At 43.8% G+C, this 19,424-nt stretch overlaps 1 protein-coding gene across 1 annotated transcript; it reads left to right on the forward strand.

Annotated features, from left to right (window-relative positions):
• Positions 1-9,824: 9,824 nt before the first annotated feature.
• Positions 9,825-18,512, forward strand: LOC144170732 (lopap-like). Its single transcript, XM_077700708.1, has 6 exons — positions 9,825-10,080; positions 12,853-12,986; positions 13,119-13,148; positions 14,051-14,127; positions 14,528-14,635; positions 17,988-18,512. The coding sequence occupies exons 1-6, from the start codon at positions 9,952-9,954 to the stop codon at positions 18,152-18,154; spliced, it is 645 nt and encodes a 214-aa protein (XP_077556834.1). The 5' UTR covers positions 9,825-9,951; the 3' UTR covers positions 18,155-18,512.
• The last annotated feature ends 912 nt before the right edge of the window (positions 18,513-19,424 follow it).

A 19,424-nucleotide genomic window follows, 5' to 3' on the forward strand; every position in this document is an offset into this window, starting at 1 on the left:
ACTTTTTGAGTGTATAAATGCGCTTGTGCAATGTGAAGACCTTTAGACGTGTTCAAAGTGTTGTGCCAACACGTTTGCCTGGTCCTCTAGGGTGCCACCGGTGGTGCTTACAAGGGGTAAGCCGTGAGTGCTTTGTCCATTAAGTTTTCTTACCCTGTTCCAAACCTTTCGTGTATCAGTGAAAGAATTTATTGAAGTTAAGAAGGACCTCCAGCTATTGTTTTTGGCCTGACGGCGAATGCGCCTTCCCATGGCTTTGGTGTGCTTGAACGCTACAATGTTGTCCGCAGTTGGGTACCTGCGAAGAATTCTCCACGCCTTGTTCTGTGCCTGGTGTGCTTGTCGACACTCTTCATTCCACCAGGGCCGCCTTTGGTTACTTGTGTTACCAGAAGTCTGGAGAATGAAGTTCTCTGCAGCGTCAAGGATATGTGCTGTGATAAGGCTACAAGCTTCATTAATACCCAAGTGTTCTAAAGTAGTGTTTGTGAGTTGAGATTTCTGCTTAAATTTCTCCCAGTCTGCAGCGGTTTCTTTAAACCTTTTAGTCGAGATGGGAGTGCAGGGTCTCTGTCTAGGCATCTCAGGAATATTGGGAAATGATCACTTCCAAGCGCGTTTTTCTCCACCTGCTACTCAACGAGTGGAAAAAGAACAGCAGAGCCGATTGCTAAATCTATGTGAGTACGTGTTGGTGTGATGTTATAATATGTAGGCTGTTTTTTATTAGACACGCACCAGAGGATACTATGAAATGTTCAATCAAGCGGCCACGAGCCTCAGTTCGCCCAGAACCATGGAGTTTGTTGTGTGCATTTAGATCTCCAACTAAGATAAATGGTTCACGAAGCTCATCCACCAAGGACTCAAATTCTGGTGTAGACAATTGATGACCCGGGGGAACGTATAAGGAACATACCGTAATCAGCCGGCCAAAAATGATCACGCGGACAGCAACTGCTTCAAGGCTGGTGAATAGTCTAATTGACTGAGATGGAATGGATTTTCGCGTAACAATGGCAACCCCGCCAGGTAAATGAGCAAAGGCATCTCTATCTTTCCTGAAGACAGTGTATTGTTTCAGAAACGTACTTTGCTTGAGATTCAGGTGTGTCTCTTGGAGGCAAAAAATACTGGATTGATGTTTATAAAGAAGTTCATGTACATCATCTAAGTTTTTTATGAGACCTCTACGGTTCCACCGAACTACGTTTTCAACAGCAATTATGGATTAAAGATAATAAAAATATAGTTGAAGTAGCGTATTTTGGTTCATGTCATTGAGTCTTGTTTAAGGCCTGTGATACGTGGAGGTGTTTTTTTCCCACGGCCAAAAGTGCTGCGGCGCTAATTTTGCGCATGCTAGGCAGGTTGAGATGCCGAAGTGTCCACGTCCTCGTCTGACAATTCAGGCGGCACCGAAAGGGTGTCCTTCCGACATCCACCTCGTGGACTGGTTCCTGAGGTCGCCGCAGGCTTCTTGGTTGGAACGTGCGGTGCGGGAAAGGAAGGAATATGCGTAGGGCCCCCTGTGTTCGTGCTCTCAAAGCCCTCGGGTGTAGTGCAGGCCAATGGAGCTGAACTGGAAGAGGCGGGACCAGTCCCAACACCGCCCGTCACCACGTCCTCCATGGGCTCCGCAGAAGTTGCGGTGGGGTGCTCGGCTGTGGATGGCAGCCCAGCAAGAGGAGGGACCACCAGGGCCTCTGCTGTAGAGGCAGGAGCTGGGGGCTGTTCAGAAGGGGTTAATTACAGCGACACATCAGCTAGGCTGCATTGTGTCGCAGTACTGACCAAACGTCACCCCAACCTCTGGCAGGCGTATGCAGCGTGTGAACCACTGCAGTTCGGACAATTCATGATTGTGTTTTCGCAGTCATCAGAAGAGTGATCATTTTCGCCGCATTTCGCGCAGGTGAGCTTGCCACGGCAAACTAGAGTTCAATGACCGTAGTGTTGACATTTAAAGCATCGCCTCGGGTTTGGAATATAGGCGCGTATATGGCAGCTAATAAAAGCTGCCTTCACTGTCTCGGGCAGGGTAAAGCTAGCAAATGTTAGGATGATGTGTCGGGTCTTGATCTCTGCTCCATCTCTTCTCATAATAATTCTACGGACGCCAACAACACCTTGGTCATGCAGACCCTCAAGGAGATCATCATCTGTCTCATGGAGGAGTTCTTTGTCAGAGATAACACCTTGCACAGTGTTTAGCATGCGGTGTGGAGTGAGGGTGACGGTAAAGTTGGCAATTTTTTCTTGATTCAGGAGGTTCTCGCTTTGGTGCTTTCGCATAACTTCAACACGGAGGTCTCCAGAGGGCATCTTTTTTGCGTTTTAGTTTTCGCCAACAATGTTTTCAATACACTTGGCAATTAAGAAGACTGACAGGTCGGTGATATGTTTTTCGTCGGTCGAGTGTACAACTAGGTATTTATCTATTTAGCAATACTGCTAGCCCCAACGTGGGGCCATAGCAGAGTGGGTGTACATGGTACAAGAACAAAATCAACAGTACAATACCGAAGTCAGAACACAGAACAATGCACTTCAAACAAGATGAAAAAGATTTCACATGCAAAGCAAAAAAAAAAAAGCAAGCATGGCTAGGCAGATATCAATTTTTCAAATTCCTCAATACTGGTTGATTCAATAATTTTACTGTCGAGCTCATTCCATTCTTTGACAGTGCGCGGGAGAAAGGAATACTTGAAAACATTATTTTTGGGCTGGAAAGGAACGACAGTGTGTTTGTGACGTTGTCTGGTAGAATAACCGGTAGAGAAGTTTAAGTATTCACCTGTGGTGCTATTTATCCGACCATTAACTATTTTAAAGAAGAACAACAAACGGGCAATTCTATTCCTTTCAGATGTTCGTTTCAATCCGGCTTTGGCAACCAATTCAGAGACTGACGTTGGGCCGTATTTATTGAAAATAAATCTGACAGCCTTGTTTTGGATTCTATCTAGTTTATGGATATTGACATTGGTGTAAGGATCCCAAATAATGTTTCCATAATCAAGAATGGGTTGGATAAGAGATTTGTATGCTAAAAGTTTAGTGTCACATGACGAATATCGAAGAGAACGTCTCAAAAAATGTAATTTCATCATTGCATTATTAGCTATGTAGTTGATATGTCGATCCCAGTGGAGGTTGCTACATATATGCAAGCCGAGATATTTGTACTCAGTTACTCGATTTAGGATATTTCCATCAGCTGTGTAATTATAAACAAGGGGACACTTCTAATTTGTTATCGACATAGCCACACTTTTCTGATAGTTGACACACATTTGCCAAGAACTACACCATTTCATGAGTTTCTCAATTTCTGTGTTAAGCTTTACTTGGTCATCGACTGTGTGAATAAGAGAATACAGTGCACAATCATCAGCGTATAAACGTATTTTAACACCGCAGTTATCAACAATATCAATAATGAACAGTAAAAATAATAACGGGCCGAGCACAGAGCCCTGAGGGACCCCTGAGCCAACAGGTAACATGTTTGAGGGAGTGTCTTTAAAAACAACGTATTGCTGCCGGGATGTTAGATAAGATTTAATCCAGTTACACAGTTTTCGGTTTTTCAATATAGCGTTCAGTTTAAGGAGCAATTTAGTATGGGAAATCTTGTCAAATGCTTTGGCAAAATTTAAAAAAACTACATCTATCTGCTTTCTCTCATTAATAGCTGCGGCGAAGTCATGTGTCATTTCTACCAGTTGAGTTACAGTAGAGAAACCACGCCGGAATCCATGTTGCATTGGTGTTAATATTGAGTAATTTTCCAAGAAGACCGTAATATGCTTATGAATAAGATGTTCAAGGATTTTACAACACGTACATGTTAAAGCTATAGGACGATAGTTCGAAATAAGCTGCTTATCGCCATTTTTAAACAATGGTTTTATCTTGGAAATTCTCCAGTCATCAGGCAAGGTACCCGTCGAAAGGGATGTACTGTAAATAATTAACAAAAATTTAGATGACCACTCAGCGTATCGTTTAAGGAATGCATTGGGTATATTATCTGGTCCATCTGATTTTTTTACATCTAAATTAAGCAAGAGGTTAAATATTCCACTTTCTGTTATTTCCATATCTTCAATCGGAGGCAATGTCTGGAAATTGTCAAATAAGGGTATGCTACCATCATCTTTTGAAAAAACAGTTTCAAAGTGGGTGTTGAAGGCCTCAGAAATCTTAGCAGCATCGGATGTAAAATCATTGCCTACGTTAAATGTATTTGTACTTGAGGTCTTCGGTGTGATGGTCCTCCAAAACTTAGCTGGTGCCTCCTTTACCAGAGTGCTTAAACGCACGTTATAGAAGTTAAAACGTTCCTTCTTCATCTTTTTCTTAAGTTCACGAGAAAGCATTGCCACTTCAGCGATACGTTTTGGACTACTGTTCTTTTTAATTTGTTTCCTAAGACGGTTTAGTTTTCTTTTAATGTGAATGCTATCACGTGTGATCCAAGGATTCTTAGAATTGATTTTTCGGTACTTGACAGGTACAAAGAGCTGAATGCAGGCATGAATTGTGTTTTTAAATTTCAGCCACACTGAATTGACGTCATACACTTCAGTGACCATACTACTGCTAAGTTCGTCGTAGGCTATTTCGAGTCTGTCTAATATAGATGTATCATCAGCAGCCGAGAAGTCAGGGAAATGAGATACCTTAACCATAGGCTTCTGCAGTAACGAAGAAAACTCTATTAAAACACCTTTATGGTCGGAAATTCCCTCAACTATTTCACATTTAGAATCACCACGAATACTTGAACTAACAAAAACAAGGTCAAGCACAGATTTACTAGTTCCGTGAACACGTGTGTAGTCTTTAACTAGTTGGGTTAAGCCAAATTGAAATGAAATATCAATTAATAATTCGTTATTCTTTGCGTCGCTTCTGTCAGCCGAAAGAGTGTTCCAATTAATGCCAGGAAGGTTAAAATCACCACACAAAATAAATTTAGTGTTATCAGTTGTATTGCAATCAATGTACTTTCTAAGATTCTCTAGTACTTCTAAATCACTCGTGAGTGGTCGGTATACAACGCCAACAATCATATATTGGCCCTCATGAAACAGCTTACAAAAAAGTGCTTCAACTTCTGCGGCATCAGACATTCTAGCCACGTTCAAATTTTTCTTGAAAAGAAGGGCAACTCCCCCACCACGAGAGTTGCGATCACGACGATAAACATGAAAATTTGGGGGAGTGAATTCGTTATCATAAACACCACTGTGAAGCCAGGTTTCAGTAAGCGCGATAACATCGGGCTCGTGAATTGCCACCAAGTGTTCAAGATCAAGACCCTTATTCACGATACTTCGACAGTTTACATTAAGCAGCTTTAAGGAATTGCAACCAGTTGTTCGTCATGTTTGGTGGCGTTTAGGAAAACGAACAATAGAACCGCTGGTATCGTCCCACATGTAAAGAACATCGTTAATGGACACTTTGTCGAAGATCAGCTTCACTTTCTGTTTATTTTTCCTATTTTCTGCGGTGCAGTCCCATAATTTTGATCTAATTTCCCGGACTTTCTGAGAAAAGTCTTCTGTGATATAGTAATCTGACCCCTTAAGTTTAGCGCAGTTTTTTAGAATTGCAAGCTTTTCACGGAAGTCAAGTAATTTCACGATGACAGGCCGCGTCTTATCAGGCCGTTTACTGCCAAGTCTGTGGCATCTTTCTATTCCTGATACAGTAAGCTCGAGCCGGTCATGAAAAAAAGTTTGGGTTACACACTCCCGTAATGAAGCAGGAGTTTCGCCAGTGGGTTCCTCAAGACCATGAATAATAATGTTGTTGCGACGACTGCGATTTTCTAGATCATCAATTTTGCTTACCATAGAAACAACACTTTTTTGCAGTATGCAAACTTCAGATTCAATGGCTTCAAGTTTGCCTTGCGTCAAGGATAAGTTGGCAAGAGCCGTCTCCAGCGAATCAAGCCTACCCTTACATTCAGTCAGTGTGTCAGATAATGTATTCTGCGCAGCACTGAAGTCGTTCATGCGTTTGATAATTTCTTTCTGGCCTGTAAGAACATTGAGTATCAGGTCGCGATCACTTAAATCTGAGAGCGATGCTTTGAACTCGGATACGCCTTCATCGTTATCAGAATCAGGACCCGGATTTTGCTCTACATCCCCACATTGTACAATCAAGTAAACAAAAACGCACAACATGGAATAAACATCATTTAGCACATGGGGGCAAGGCAGCAGCACTAAGCAAACATCATTACTACGAACACACTTAGCATTGGGCAGATAACTAACCTGCACAAGAAAGAAGACGTGCTTGTTCAGCATTGCTGTCGACGTGCTGCCACATTGCCCACTGAAGTGCCAGAGGGACGTCGGCCGGTATAAGTAGCTGTCAAGTCGTGACGTCACTCCGAAGGAGACGCCGTAGTCGGTAGCTTCCACGCGTTCGTACAGCATCGGCTCGATGAAATCGCAGATTGTCGAAACGGTGAATGCGTCCTTTTCTTCTCGAGCTACGGCAGCTGGCGAATCCAAGCGGAGGGAAGCATTTTCCAAGGCAAGCGCATGCTCACCAAAGGCGACAGTCAAAATCTGCACAAGAAAGAAGACGTGCTTGTTCAGCATTGCTGTCGATGTGCTGCCACATTGCCCACTGAAGTGCCAGAGGGACGTCGGCCGGTATAAGTAGCTGTCAAGTCGTGACGTCACTCCGAAGGAGACGCCGTAGTCGGTAGCTTCCACGCGTTCGTACAGCATCGGCTCGATGAAATCGCAGATTGTCGAAACGGTGAATGCGTCCTTTTCTTCTCGAGCTACGGCAGCTGGCGAATCCAAGCGGAGGGAAGCATTTTCCAAGGCAAGCGCATGCTCACCAAAGGCGACAGTCAAAATCTGCACAAGAAAGAGGACGTGCTTGTTCAGCATTGCTGTCGACGTGCTGCCACATTGCCCACTCTGAAAGCTGCCCATTGCTGAAAGCTGCCTTAGGTGGTTGGGTGCGGAGTGCTTCGGTGCGACCCCTTTTGGGAGGTCGATCAGGGTGTTTTGCGGCAGTTGAGAAAATAGCCATAGAACATGAAATCAATCCGGTGACAAGGCCAGTCGCCCACCACCGAGCCCAACAAGGGAACGTGGCTTTGAAGCACACGTTAACTGTACCTCGCCACTATATCCCTATGGTTGGAATCTAGGGTGATGCCCTCACACAGGTTTAACCCTCGCCGCCTGGAGAAGAATGCAGAAATGTGGGAGAGAAAAGACGACAGCACAGCGTTAGGAAAGAAAATAGGAAAGTGAAAGAGTGAAGAAGAGGACAGGAAAAGGCGACCGGCTGATTTTCCCCAGGACGGGTCAGACTGGGGGCACCGTCTACGGGAAGCGGGGGCCGAAGTGCTGTGTTGCCTCTGCCAGGGGGCCATAAAGGTCCAAATCAAGCCTGGCCTTCTCAACCACCAGGATGCCCTTTTCCCCGGACACGGGAAAGCCACATACAGCCGAGAGCGTGGGTGGGTCCAACCCACATGTGCGCGGGGTCCGTGGTGTCGCCACTACCGTCACCTTGAAACGCAAGGTGCCCCTGCGGGGGGCAGACGTCGTTCATACGACGCCTATAAAGAGGTGGTGCGTTGATTGGTAACTCGCACGATGTTGCGCAGAGCCGCATCTAATATTTGTTGATCATTCTCGCAGCTTCTTCTAGCCGTTGCTTCTTCTAGCATTTTGAATGTTGGAAAAAGATGAAAAAAGTGTTGCAGGGTCCTTTTAAAACCAGACTGGTGCCGTCGTCAATAGTACAAATGATAAGAGAGAGGCCGCTCCGATGGGCGTGGCTTGGTGGGCCACTCGGTAAGGCATGCAATACGCAGGCAAGCAAGGCTGGATGGATTGAATATTATAACTCAGCCCACCGGCAATGCCAGCGTGATCGTAAAAACCATGAAAGAAAGAGAGTGTTACCACACCTATCGGCCTCAACAGAAAGCGAGAAGCGTTCAGGTGCAAGGCGCGACGAAACACATGCAGTCCTCAAATTCTACGCAATATATTTATGAACGTTGAAGTCATTGTTATTAACGCGATAACATTATTAGGCTCATTTTTCAATTTTCTCGTGCCTTCTAGCCGTCTATTATAAGCCGTCCTCATCAAGCGTCCGCGGAAGTACGCCATCGCTTCTACCGGAAATTGCTACTGCTGCAGCCAGATATGAGGGCTCACCTCAACCTTGAGTACGGCAGAGCGGCAACCGCAGTGTGGAAAGGAGCACGATAATACTACAGCGGCGACGAAAGAAAATATATGGGATCTCTGCAGGCCTGCTAAGAAAAGCAGGTTCTACGCCCTGGTAGCCGTATTCTCGACAGATACGGCGCCCAGGCGCTCCCGCAACTTACGCCAGTACCCCAAAGCGTTCCTGCCACCGTAACTGATGACTAGTGCTAACATTGTGTCACGGAACTAAATAGAATTGTGGAAGGTTAATGCCCCGTTCTCAAAAACCAAACAAGGTCTAGATTAGGACCAGGAAGTATGTGTTAACACGAAATTAAACCGGGCATATGGCGTGTAATTACCAACTTTTAAATAGATTTTCAGATTTATTGTTCTCCTCTTGCCGCTGCAAGCTCTATGCAGAGAACGATTCATGGCGCCACGCGGCCGATTTAAAAACGACGCTGAAATTGGTCAGGTTGTCGTTCGAGTGGGCAGTCACGTAAAAATCGTCACGTAAAAATTTTAAAATTTTTAGCCATTTGGACCAAGTAGTAAAACCTAACCACGAGAAAAGACAGAAAGAGAACAACGAAACAAGGCTTACGCAGGCACTGATCACGATACTGGTATCCTAGAGCCTGCCGTTCTAGAAAGTTACCGACAGAGGATTAAAACGCCTTCGCGTCTGCGTTCAAGGAGCGCATAAAACTTCCAAATACTATGTCGATTATACATTCGCCTACAGGTCACTTGACTTTTCTGCGGAGCATGTCATTTCTTTTTGTCCATTTCGCATTCACTGTTTTGTAAGGCAACAAATTAAGGCATATAGGCAGTTTAGACTCCCTTAATAAAGATTAAAAACAAGGAGAAATCGTTAAAAAGAAAATTAGTGAACAGGGTCAGCGCTGCCAAGACGCAGGCAGGGGATCCCGGGCTAGGAATCCGCTCCAGCGAGCGGGTGCCTTAACAACTGCACCTGTCGCTGTGAATAAAGATTTTATTCATTCATTCATTCCGATCCAATGGTGCGATGCTTTGCAAGATTGGATTTAAAACAACGGAATAATTAACGACATCAAGCCAGATGTATAGTAACACAATTCAAAAACATTACGTATGTCCCTGGTGCGCTTTTGCCCCTGCATTAGCTCTGCTGAAAACGTCCGCGCCCTCCAAGTGCATTACGTATAATACACGGCCACCCAGATTCAAGCTGAGCTCTCTTTTTACGCATCGCTCTCCCTCGTAGCGGCCACAACCGAGTTTGCCGCCTACTCCATTACCGTGAGCGAGAATGTATCAAAATTCGTGGCGGACACGTTCCACTCCGGCGACGACGTGCCCGATAGCTGCACGGGTAAACGGCCTAGGCGGAGCCCATCTCGGCGTAGCATCCTCACCTCCAGGTGCCGCTGTCTCAGGGGCTTCACGCATTGGGCGCTCTAACCGCGCTCATGAAAATGGAGACGCACGGCTTGTTCTCGGCGGTGCCGGGTGCGTGCACACACAATGCGCACACGAAGGATCATCTGCACGCCCCGGATAACAGGCTCTAGCGGAGCGCCGCGAGCGGATGCAAGAGTTGATCCGCAACGGTTGAGACCCGGCCGCATCGCTTGCCGCTCCCGTTCGCACGCGAGTCGTCTCTTTTACCGTCGTCGCCAGTTGCGTCCAGTCGCTGTTTCCCGAAGTGCGTGACACGGGCGCCTGGTGTGTTTCTATGGGAAGACCTTCAAGAAGGGTTGGTTCCTTGCTGGCGCTGCTTCTGGCAGTGACGGTTACCACTGCCATGGTTATGCCGGGACTGTGTCCCACGCTGAAGGAGAAGGATGAGTTTGACTTAAACAGGGTATGGACGCTTTACTGGCATAGTGTTCTGTCCGCTCGGTGTTTGGTGTGTATTACTGTAGTGCTGTAGAATTAGATGGGCCTGCAGTTGGCCGAGTTGGTGCTTCTTAAAAACGTATATCCCGCACGAAATGCAGACGGCCACACAGAAGGAAACACGCAAAGACAGTCTCAGGGCTTCTCTTTGTGTACTTCCCTGGGCCTGTCCTTGCTTCCGACCTTCCTGCGGTCGTCTGCAGTTCCCGCATTATATACTTTTTTTAAGTGTCTAGGGGTCTAACATTTGCATTTCATTCCTGAGGTAACGGCCAAAGTTCTCTAGCACCCGATAATATACTAACCACCTAAAGAGCTTCAGAATGGGCGATTTTTAGAATAGATGTTCTTCACCATCGTTAAGCGTAATTTTAATTGAGCACAACCAATGTTCTAGTTACTCCTGGGTCCGTTGAACACAACCGCCGTGTACAGCCGGTAAAACGCTTATCTATAACAGCTACTTCTACTTCAACTTGCTGTATCTTGGGAATGTAACCGGGTACTCATCAAACAAGTGTTGGGGGATGAAGTGGTCGGCGTAGACTTCAGAATGGTGCCTACTTTTTTCTAAATTATTTCAATCCAACACGGGAAAAGGCCGGAAGCAGAAAATCTGAGCTATAGACAAGCGTTTCAGCGACTGCACGTACGGAAACAGTGGAAGTCACGGAAGCGGGAAAGTATAAATATATAAATATATAAATATATAAAAAAATTTGCTACAGTCTTAAAGCTTGCCGAATTTGCACTAAATAATGCACTCTTTGGTAGCAAATTGAGAATCTTGTAATACATAATCATTAAATTGAGCACATTTTCGTACTTACGGAGCAGTGGCATCGCGGGAATTTTATGTCGCTGAAGCTGTCGGCGTGAATTATCTAAAATTTAGGATTGTTTCCTATTATATTTTTGCAATTGCTTTTGGTCACGCTGTCATGTGCAACTACGTCAAGACGTTACCACAAATTTGATCCTTGGACACACACTCTAGGCAAAGACACGCCAGCATCTCGCCAGTGTAGTGAACCTAATTCAAAACCGAGCTCTACATCACAACATCGGTATTACTTTTTGTATATGAACGCTTGTTTTAAGTGCTCATTATACGTGTCATTCACTTGCGGTAGCAGAAAACTTTTCCTTCTAAATGTTTCAACTTAGAAGGCCAACTTCAGCCATTTACTCGGGCGAACTTTTATCTGATCATTTTTTCGTTGTTGAAAAATGCAAAATTGAAAATACATGCGACGAAGCTGCGCTTCGGTTTTAGACCTATCCTATCGGGTGCTATGGGTTCATTAAAGCCGGTTCATGACGAGGAAATTTCCTCAAAATCGCTCAAGTAGAAGAGTTTTTGTGTCGCCTCGAAGCAAATAAAAAATTTTGCGTAGCTTGCAACAGTAATGTAAAGCTGGAGGAACATCAAAGCTGCAGGTCTTACCTATACAGGAAGTTCTTGGAGCTCACGGTTGTTCTTGCCAAATCGAAGTAATTTCTCGGGGAAGCACGTATGAGTGAAAACGACTCCCCGAGTCTTCTCAGACATGTCCTTACAGAGGAGAAACCACGCGGCTCCCTGGGTCGACATTTCAACAGCATTGAGCACGTTCAAAGCAAAGGACTTCCGCACTTCAGGGTAACCTATGTCCCAGCGTTCCTCCAACACCTCGGCCATGGCGTTGTGGAGGTTAGACATTCCGAGGTCGGCCTTGTTTACGTAGCCGACGATGTACCTGCCAACGGCATTGTGATCGAAAATGACTTCAATGTCTATGTTGGAGTCGAGCCCCGATTCAATCCATGGGTTGATGGGTTGGCCCACTACTGATCAGGCCGCCGCTTGTACAAGACGCAGGGACCACTGACTCCAGATCTGAGAATCTCCAAGTAGTGACCCTCGTTCCGCGCACCAAAGCGGCGCTAGAACTGTCGGATGTCACCGAACGTCCTGTGTTCCAGGTGGTCATGCGTCTCTTCGCTGAGGCCCGTCAGCTTTTGAATGCGTTTGCGCTCGTCTTTGCCTCCTTCTTTGTCGTCTATATCGTCTTCGTCGCCTAAATCTCGCTTCTGGCCATCGCGAACGGGGTCGGGTAGAGAGACTTCAATTAACGCGCCTAACCTATAGGTATATCTGCAAACACGACACCTCCTCGCTGTTGTTACCGTAAAGCAGAGAAATCGGGGCCCTGCCTTCTCCCGGCGCCTGGACCAAGTAGTGGTGAAACATGTTACGCTGGGGCAGGATGGAAGACACGAACCATTGCAGATGAAGGGATGATTTAAGGGGCGGCCTAATTATTAGCACCAGCACTCGGGGTATGCGCTGTTCTGTTAGTCGTCATCGTCTACGTCGGGTTAACATGGCGCATTGCGCCGTGTTCCGGCTTCTTCCTTCTTGTAGAGTTTCGCACTCAGCCTTTTCTTTGTATTTTTTCCAAGCGCTACTCAGGAGACGCACGATCACGCACGCTTGGCATTTTCTTGGTATTTTTTCTGCGAATGTACGGCGCAACCAAGAGCTTCAATAGGCCTGCTGTTAAAAGAGGGGTTTGCATGGTAATGCTATGTAAAAGTTTTGTTATCATGTGCTCCGCTTTCCGCCGAAACCTTGCGGGAACTGTGGAGCCTACATATTCTGGATTGGACCACACAAATTTTCTTTATAAACACCAATCATGTGACAGTGATATACGCCTGAAATTCATTCTGACACTTTTTTGTACCATTGCAGTTCATGGGAACATGGTTTGAAATCCTGCGCACGCCATTCATAATAGAATACATGATCAAATGCGTCAGGTTTCACTGCTTAGACAAGGGGGAAGAGAACAGCGTTGGATTGAAGGTCATTGGCGAAAGGTCACCGTAAGTAGAGTCTCATTTGTAAATAGTTTAAAGCTCATTGAACAACAACCAATGTTTTGTTTAGAATCATTGGGCTTACAAAGCACATAGGTAATGTCAAGTATGAGCTCACGTATTTGTTTGTCGTTCTAGGATGGCAGCGGTGTTTACCAGCGGCGATCGGTAAGGAAGCCGGAAACAAGCTGGTTTTATGACTTTTCCATATTATATTTTGTAATCATGCGTCTATCTTTTTCCTACCTTCTGTCTTTTTCTTGGGTGGAGGAAACAGCCTGCAATCATTATACAGTAACAAGGGCGCGGGAGCTAAAATGAAAATGCTTGAGAAGTCCATGATCATGTCTGAACCGTAGACATTATAAAATAGCCCTGATAGCAACTGACAGAACAAAAACGTTCACAGCGGAATAACCAGCATGTCAGTCTCTGGATTCACTTTTACATATGACACTTCCATAGTCGTACCTCCTTCCTTCACTAACAGTGGAGATGTAAGTATCTGCACTTCAAAATTCTTTAACTTTTGATCTAATTGTGACACAAGGCATGCATTTTTTATAGTTTGAAGCCTGCGTTCTACTTTCTTCTTTATTTTTCGTTTTCTTTCAATTTGTTTCTTTTCGTTTTCATCATATTTCCTTTTTGTCCTTTTCGTCTTTTTCTTCCTCCCTCTTTGCCGTTTTCTTTTTTTTTCCTTGCCTGTGCTTTTTTTTTCGCCTTTTTACTTATTGCCTGCTCCTACCAGAATTATGTTATTACCTTGTTGCTGCCTTTTTTCTTTCCATTATAAGCCTGTAGGTAAGCTTGTAAGTTTGTAAATTTGAATTGAGAAATTTTGCTGAATATCTTTCTCTGACAGCTTTGTGGTGTAGAAACTTAAAGTATATGCTTTTTTATATACTCTTGTTCTTAATGACTTCCTGAGCCTTGCCAAGCTGATTGTAAACGCATTCAACGCGTGGAGCTTTGCTAGCAACATTGTCCAAAATAAATACTTGAACATACTATTTCAACCGATGCTACTGAGTGGTGTTCTTACATAATGTTTTTTTTTTCTTTTCTAGTAGTGACCCCCTATCTATCGATGGGGAAATTCTGACCAGGGACGCCAACAGTCCGTATGGAATCAAGTTGAAAGGAGGTATTTACTACATTTACGCATACATATTTCCTCCATACATATTTCCCCCAAAGGGCGACTGTTAGTACCTGCTAAGCATATTTTTTTCACTTATAACTACGTGAAACGACAAGACTTTAGGCTACGACTGTTTTGTAGGTGCGCTATGCCGGTATGAGAGCATGGCCGCCATCGCTTAAACTTTCTTCTTGGCTGGATGTAGCATGTACGCAAAAGTATTTGCCCATGAGCATAAAAACATGGTTTTTCCAGTGTAAAGTATTTTTGGAAGAGGCGTTAAAAATTAAACACTTTGAAGCATATAAACCTTCAGCGCCCGGAATAAAATAAGAGGAGGTATTCCTGTTTTGCGTGTGCTAATGTAACGAAAAATGCGTATTCTTTTGCTCTTCCTATTCAGGATCTTTTCAGTATTCTTCTCCAATGATGGTTCTTGACTCTGACTATGACACGTACGCCGTGCTGTGGGCATGCGAGAACAACATCATCAACGGCATTGTCCGGAGAGGTATTTTCCGACCCTTATTAAGCGAGGGTTTGTGGGTTGGTTGTGGGTATCAAAAGACAAAGCTGCATGACGCGCCGTAGTGGAGGGCTCCAAATTAATTTTTACCTCCTGGGTATATTAAACGTGCGCTGTAATCTAAACATACGCTTTTTTTCTTTTCGCTTTCATAAGAAAAGTAGCCCGCGACCTTGGTGTAGCCACTGAGCCACCACGGCTGGTCTTTTTAAATGATTATGTAGCTTGGTAGCGCTGTTGAACCAAGAAATAAACAACAGCAAATACCAATACAATATCTGTCGATATCTACATTTTGCTCCGAGAATTCACGGTGCCTTACCCGACATGTCGCGCTAATGCTAGTTAATCCTACCTGCGGTAAATTTTTAGATTGCATGCACCTTTGAATAAGACTCTGCATTTCTCTAGCGATGTGATAGAAGGGCAACCTTACGCAATCTTCGCAATAAGCCTGGCCGTATCAAAATTTCTTAAGAGCACACTCGCATCATCACAGGCCATTCGTTACGTGATATATTATTGCCCAAGTGCCGCAAAATGACAAAAAACAATTACCAGTCAATTATCACTGGTTACAATAGTGCGTATAGCCAAGGAAATAGAAAACAAATACATTAACGAAGTGTTCCGAGGCAGCATAACTACAGTGAATAAACATTTTTTTTATTTTAGACCAGAAATATAGATCTAGTCACATTCTAAAAAATATATAAGAATTATACCACTCTTCTCCAATCAAGATAGTTTGCATTTATTCAAATCGAGGTAATATGTCGAGGTTACTAAGGACGACTTCAAACTAATTGTTGGTCAAGAGTAATGAACAGTCGGTGTTTTGTACACCATGACTACCTTTATCGCAGCTGTTTAAGGCCGTTCCCACTTGTGTGCGCACTGAACCTAGACACTGGATTGGGTTGAAAGACGTGGCCATCTGATAAATGTTTTTTTCATGATCAGTGAGCGTGATTTTTCGTCTTAATCTTTTATTTTACACGCCGTATGCCGAGATTGTCTTAGTTTTTTGTTGTTGGTAATTTATTGTTATAAATATTTGTAATGCGGGTATACTCTAACAATCGTTTTTGGTCCTCAAGCTTTTGACAAAGTAACATATACATCTACGACTTGCAGTCGTCGCAAACTAAAACTACTAAGCCAAAATATCAAATTTGTATACCCTAAGGGGGGAAAAGTTGGGGGCTACAATAATCCCTCCCCGGCAAGCTTTTGCGATAACCCCGATCTTCTTTTCTATAGGAAATGTCATCACGTACACACATACAATCATTGTATCATTAAATGCTGCGAAGTTTGTTAGGCGAACACCACGATTCGAGTTCAAGTTCAAGTAACCATTTACGCGGCATAATATATAAATATATATATATATATATATATATATATATATATATATATATATATATATATATATATATATATATATATATATATATATATATATATATATATATATGGTTAGGAAATGAGGGGCTCGTTAGGATATACAGAAAGAAATGCGGGCAGTCTACAACGCCAAAGAAGGCATAGGGGAATGGTTGGACTATAAAATTTTTTTTTCATATTAATTGAAGCGAGAAAGAAAGGAAGAAAAACACGCGCCCAGAGTGGGGACCGAACCCTAGCCTTTCGATTAGATCTCGAATGCCTTACCAATTCGGCTATCTGGGCGACTGTGTTCTGCTTCACTTTCTGGGGTATTTATATTTACTACAACTGTATCTGACGCTTGAGGGTGGTAGCCAGCGCCACTCAGACAACACGGGGAGAAGGGGACCTTCTTTTCAACCCCCGGGGCGTGACGCGAACGTCTACAGCCTGTCGTAAGCGGGTAACTGGCGGGAAATCCTCTTATGCTACCTTGGCATCAAGGCTGCCACAACCGAGGCCCTCGCTAAGCTTTCGCAGGAAAGCTTAGCGAGGGCCTGCGAAAGCTTAGCGAGGGCCTCGGTTGTGGCAGCCTTGATGCCAAGGTAGCATAAGAGGGTTTCCCGCCAGTTACCCGCTTATGACAGGCTGTAGACGTTCGCGTCACGCCCCGGGGGTTGAAAAGAAGGTCCCCTTCTCCCCGTGTTGTCTGAGTGGCGCTGGCTACCACCCTCAAGCGTCAGATACAGTTGTAGTAAATATAAATACCCCAGAAAGTGAAGCAGAACACAGTCGCCCAGATAGCCGAATTGGTAAGGCATTCGAGATCTAATCGAAAGGCGTGGGTTCGGTCCCCACTCTGGGCGCGTGTTTTTCTTCCTTTCTTTCTTTCTCACTTCAATTAATATGAAAAAAAAATATATGTATAGTCCAACCATTCCCCTATGCCTTCTTTGGCGTTGTAGACTGCCCGCATTTCTTATATATATATATATATATATATATATATATATATATATATATATATATATATATATATATATATAGATATATATATAATGGAGGTACAAATAAACATCAGTTCATACTGTCTTCAATTCCAACAAAGCAGGAGGCTGATCAGAATTGGCGAAGCACTTGAGCTTAAAAGCAAAAAAAACGGAGGGTGGATAATTTATTAGAAGCGAAGGTGTTGAGGTCTAACTCCTTAGGAAACAGCGCGAAAAACTTGGACAGAGAGAGGGCAAACAGACACAAGCGCTGTGTACCCAACTATCCCAAAGTCCAGTTGAAGTGTAACACTGTAGGGTCCTGATCGTTATCTAAAAATGTATGTTGACTTTTTGAGTTCTAAAGCACAGAAAGCAGCGACATCGTCAAAACAATCGGAAGTATAAATATACACACAAAAAATAAGAATAAATATACGGTACAAGATCCACGATAAGTCAAGGATATTGTTGAACATGCAACAAAAAACAATACAGAACAAAATTAGTGGCAATATGGGGTGACAAAAATATATTTCGAATTACATGAATGTAGCATTTGGTTTTTCCGCTTTAAAAGAAAGGAGCACAACGGAGGATAGGGAAAGGCCTCCAGGTTTTTTTTTGCGTCGCCGGCCATACTACGACGTTGTAGTTTTCAGGGAGCCACGTTACCACTATCATGATAATAGGTGATATGGTGTAAGTGCGCACTCTGACTAAGCAGGCAAAATACATCGCCCACGCACAGTCACGCCAGTGCAGTTACAGTTACGGTCGCAGTGTCGCATCTTGCTCAATCATCAACCTCCGTTAAGCTCCGGGAATTGTTGTCGAGAACTATCTCGGGTTGGTTGTGATTGGATGAGGAGTTGCGAGAGAACGTCCTGGGGGGCCCACCCACACATTTATTGGACTTTATATAACGTATACTGTTGTTTTTATTTCTTCTACAGAAAATATATGGGTTCTTTCAAGGACGCCAACCCTGAATAACACCATGCACAACTTGATCATGGACCATCTCAAGAAGCAGACCTACAGTTCGTATTTTCTCATGCCGACCGAGCAAAAATCTTGCAGGGGTCATCCCGTCCAAAAAGATATTCTCCCGAAGACTTGAATGATGAATAAAAGACGTTGTTCATAACACTGATGCCTTTTCTTGATAAAGTAAGGAGAAAAGACAAAACAACAGAAGCAAAATCCGAACTGGAGATTATTTATACCCCTCACGTAACGCTTTTTATCAAAGACTCCAATTGGGGGTACAAACAGCCGACACTTGGCCTGGGGAATTGCCATATGTTGTATTCAGCATAAAAAAATACAGAAGCTTGATGGATAGCAGCCGCACAAATCACAGCCAGAGCTATCGCAGAAGTCGCGGTCCTTCACACAGATGCATGAGATATGCACACTTAAGGAATGTCATGCTATATGCGTAACGCAGCAATGCAATTAGGCTGTAATAAATACGCCTCATAAATATATTAAGATAACAGGAGTTGATTACTTCACCCTTCATGAAAACCGATACTCCCACCTCCAAATGCTACGACTTCCCGGAGCATTCGTCCTCCAAACATGAGAAATGTCACAGGAGAGACAATCATTTCATTTTACCCGCGTGCAAAAAAGTATTGCTTAAAATAATCACCAGAAGTCTTTCCTGTGGACAAATGTATACGTGCCACTATTCTTGCTCGCCGCCAGAACTTGACTGAACATTGGAAGAAAGTATGGGCCTTCCTCTCAGTTTCCATTCCAGCCTCACTGCTGTAATGCATGTCACGCATCAGTAAATAATTATCAGACAGTACCTCGTATTTCGGATTGCGCTCGAAATATACTAAGCTTTCACCTAATCTCAAACATTTGTGCAAATGGGAGTGGTCTTAGCAATAAAATTTACGCTTAGAAAACCTTCGTAATTAGTGGGAGTTCGATATGCTTATCTCTGTCGTGCATTGTTAGTACGCATATGTGGCCAAATTTTAAATTACACCATATAAAACTATAACACATTCTCAGGTAGAAAAGAATCAGTTCAAAGTAGTTGATCAAACATTAAAAAAGAGTGCGGTATAAAATAATTGCCGAAAGCGAGGTGCAGAGAAGCAAGTCGGCTGAAATCATTAGGTCGCAGGTATCAACGCACTTCATTACGACACCCGGTTCACCTGTAAATATATACAAGGGGAGAGGAAACCAAGAACAAAGCACGTAAACTACAGATGAGGACTATCATGATAAACGAACTGTGGAGTCACTCGTCAGTGAGTTAATGTCACATAAACCCTAAATTTAGGTGTATAAAACGGCCATGCCCTTAATTTTTGTTTTGATGTCGCTTGATTAGGGTAATGGAGTGCGGCGAAAGACAGTATCCC

This window comes from Haemaphysalis longicornis, unplaced genomic scaffold (assembly GCF_048455015.1).
Source record: "Haemaphysalis longicornis isolate Haplotype H1 unplaced genomic scaffold, Haemaphysalis longicornis Haplotype H1 scaffold_2, whole genome shotgun sequence".
NCBI lineage: Eukaryota > Metazoa > Arthropoda > Arachnida > Ixodida > Ixodidae > Haemaphysalis > Haemaphysalis longicornis.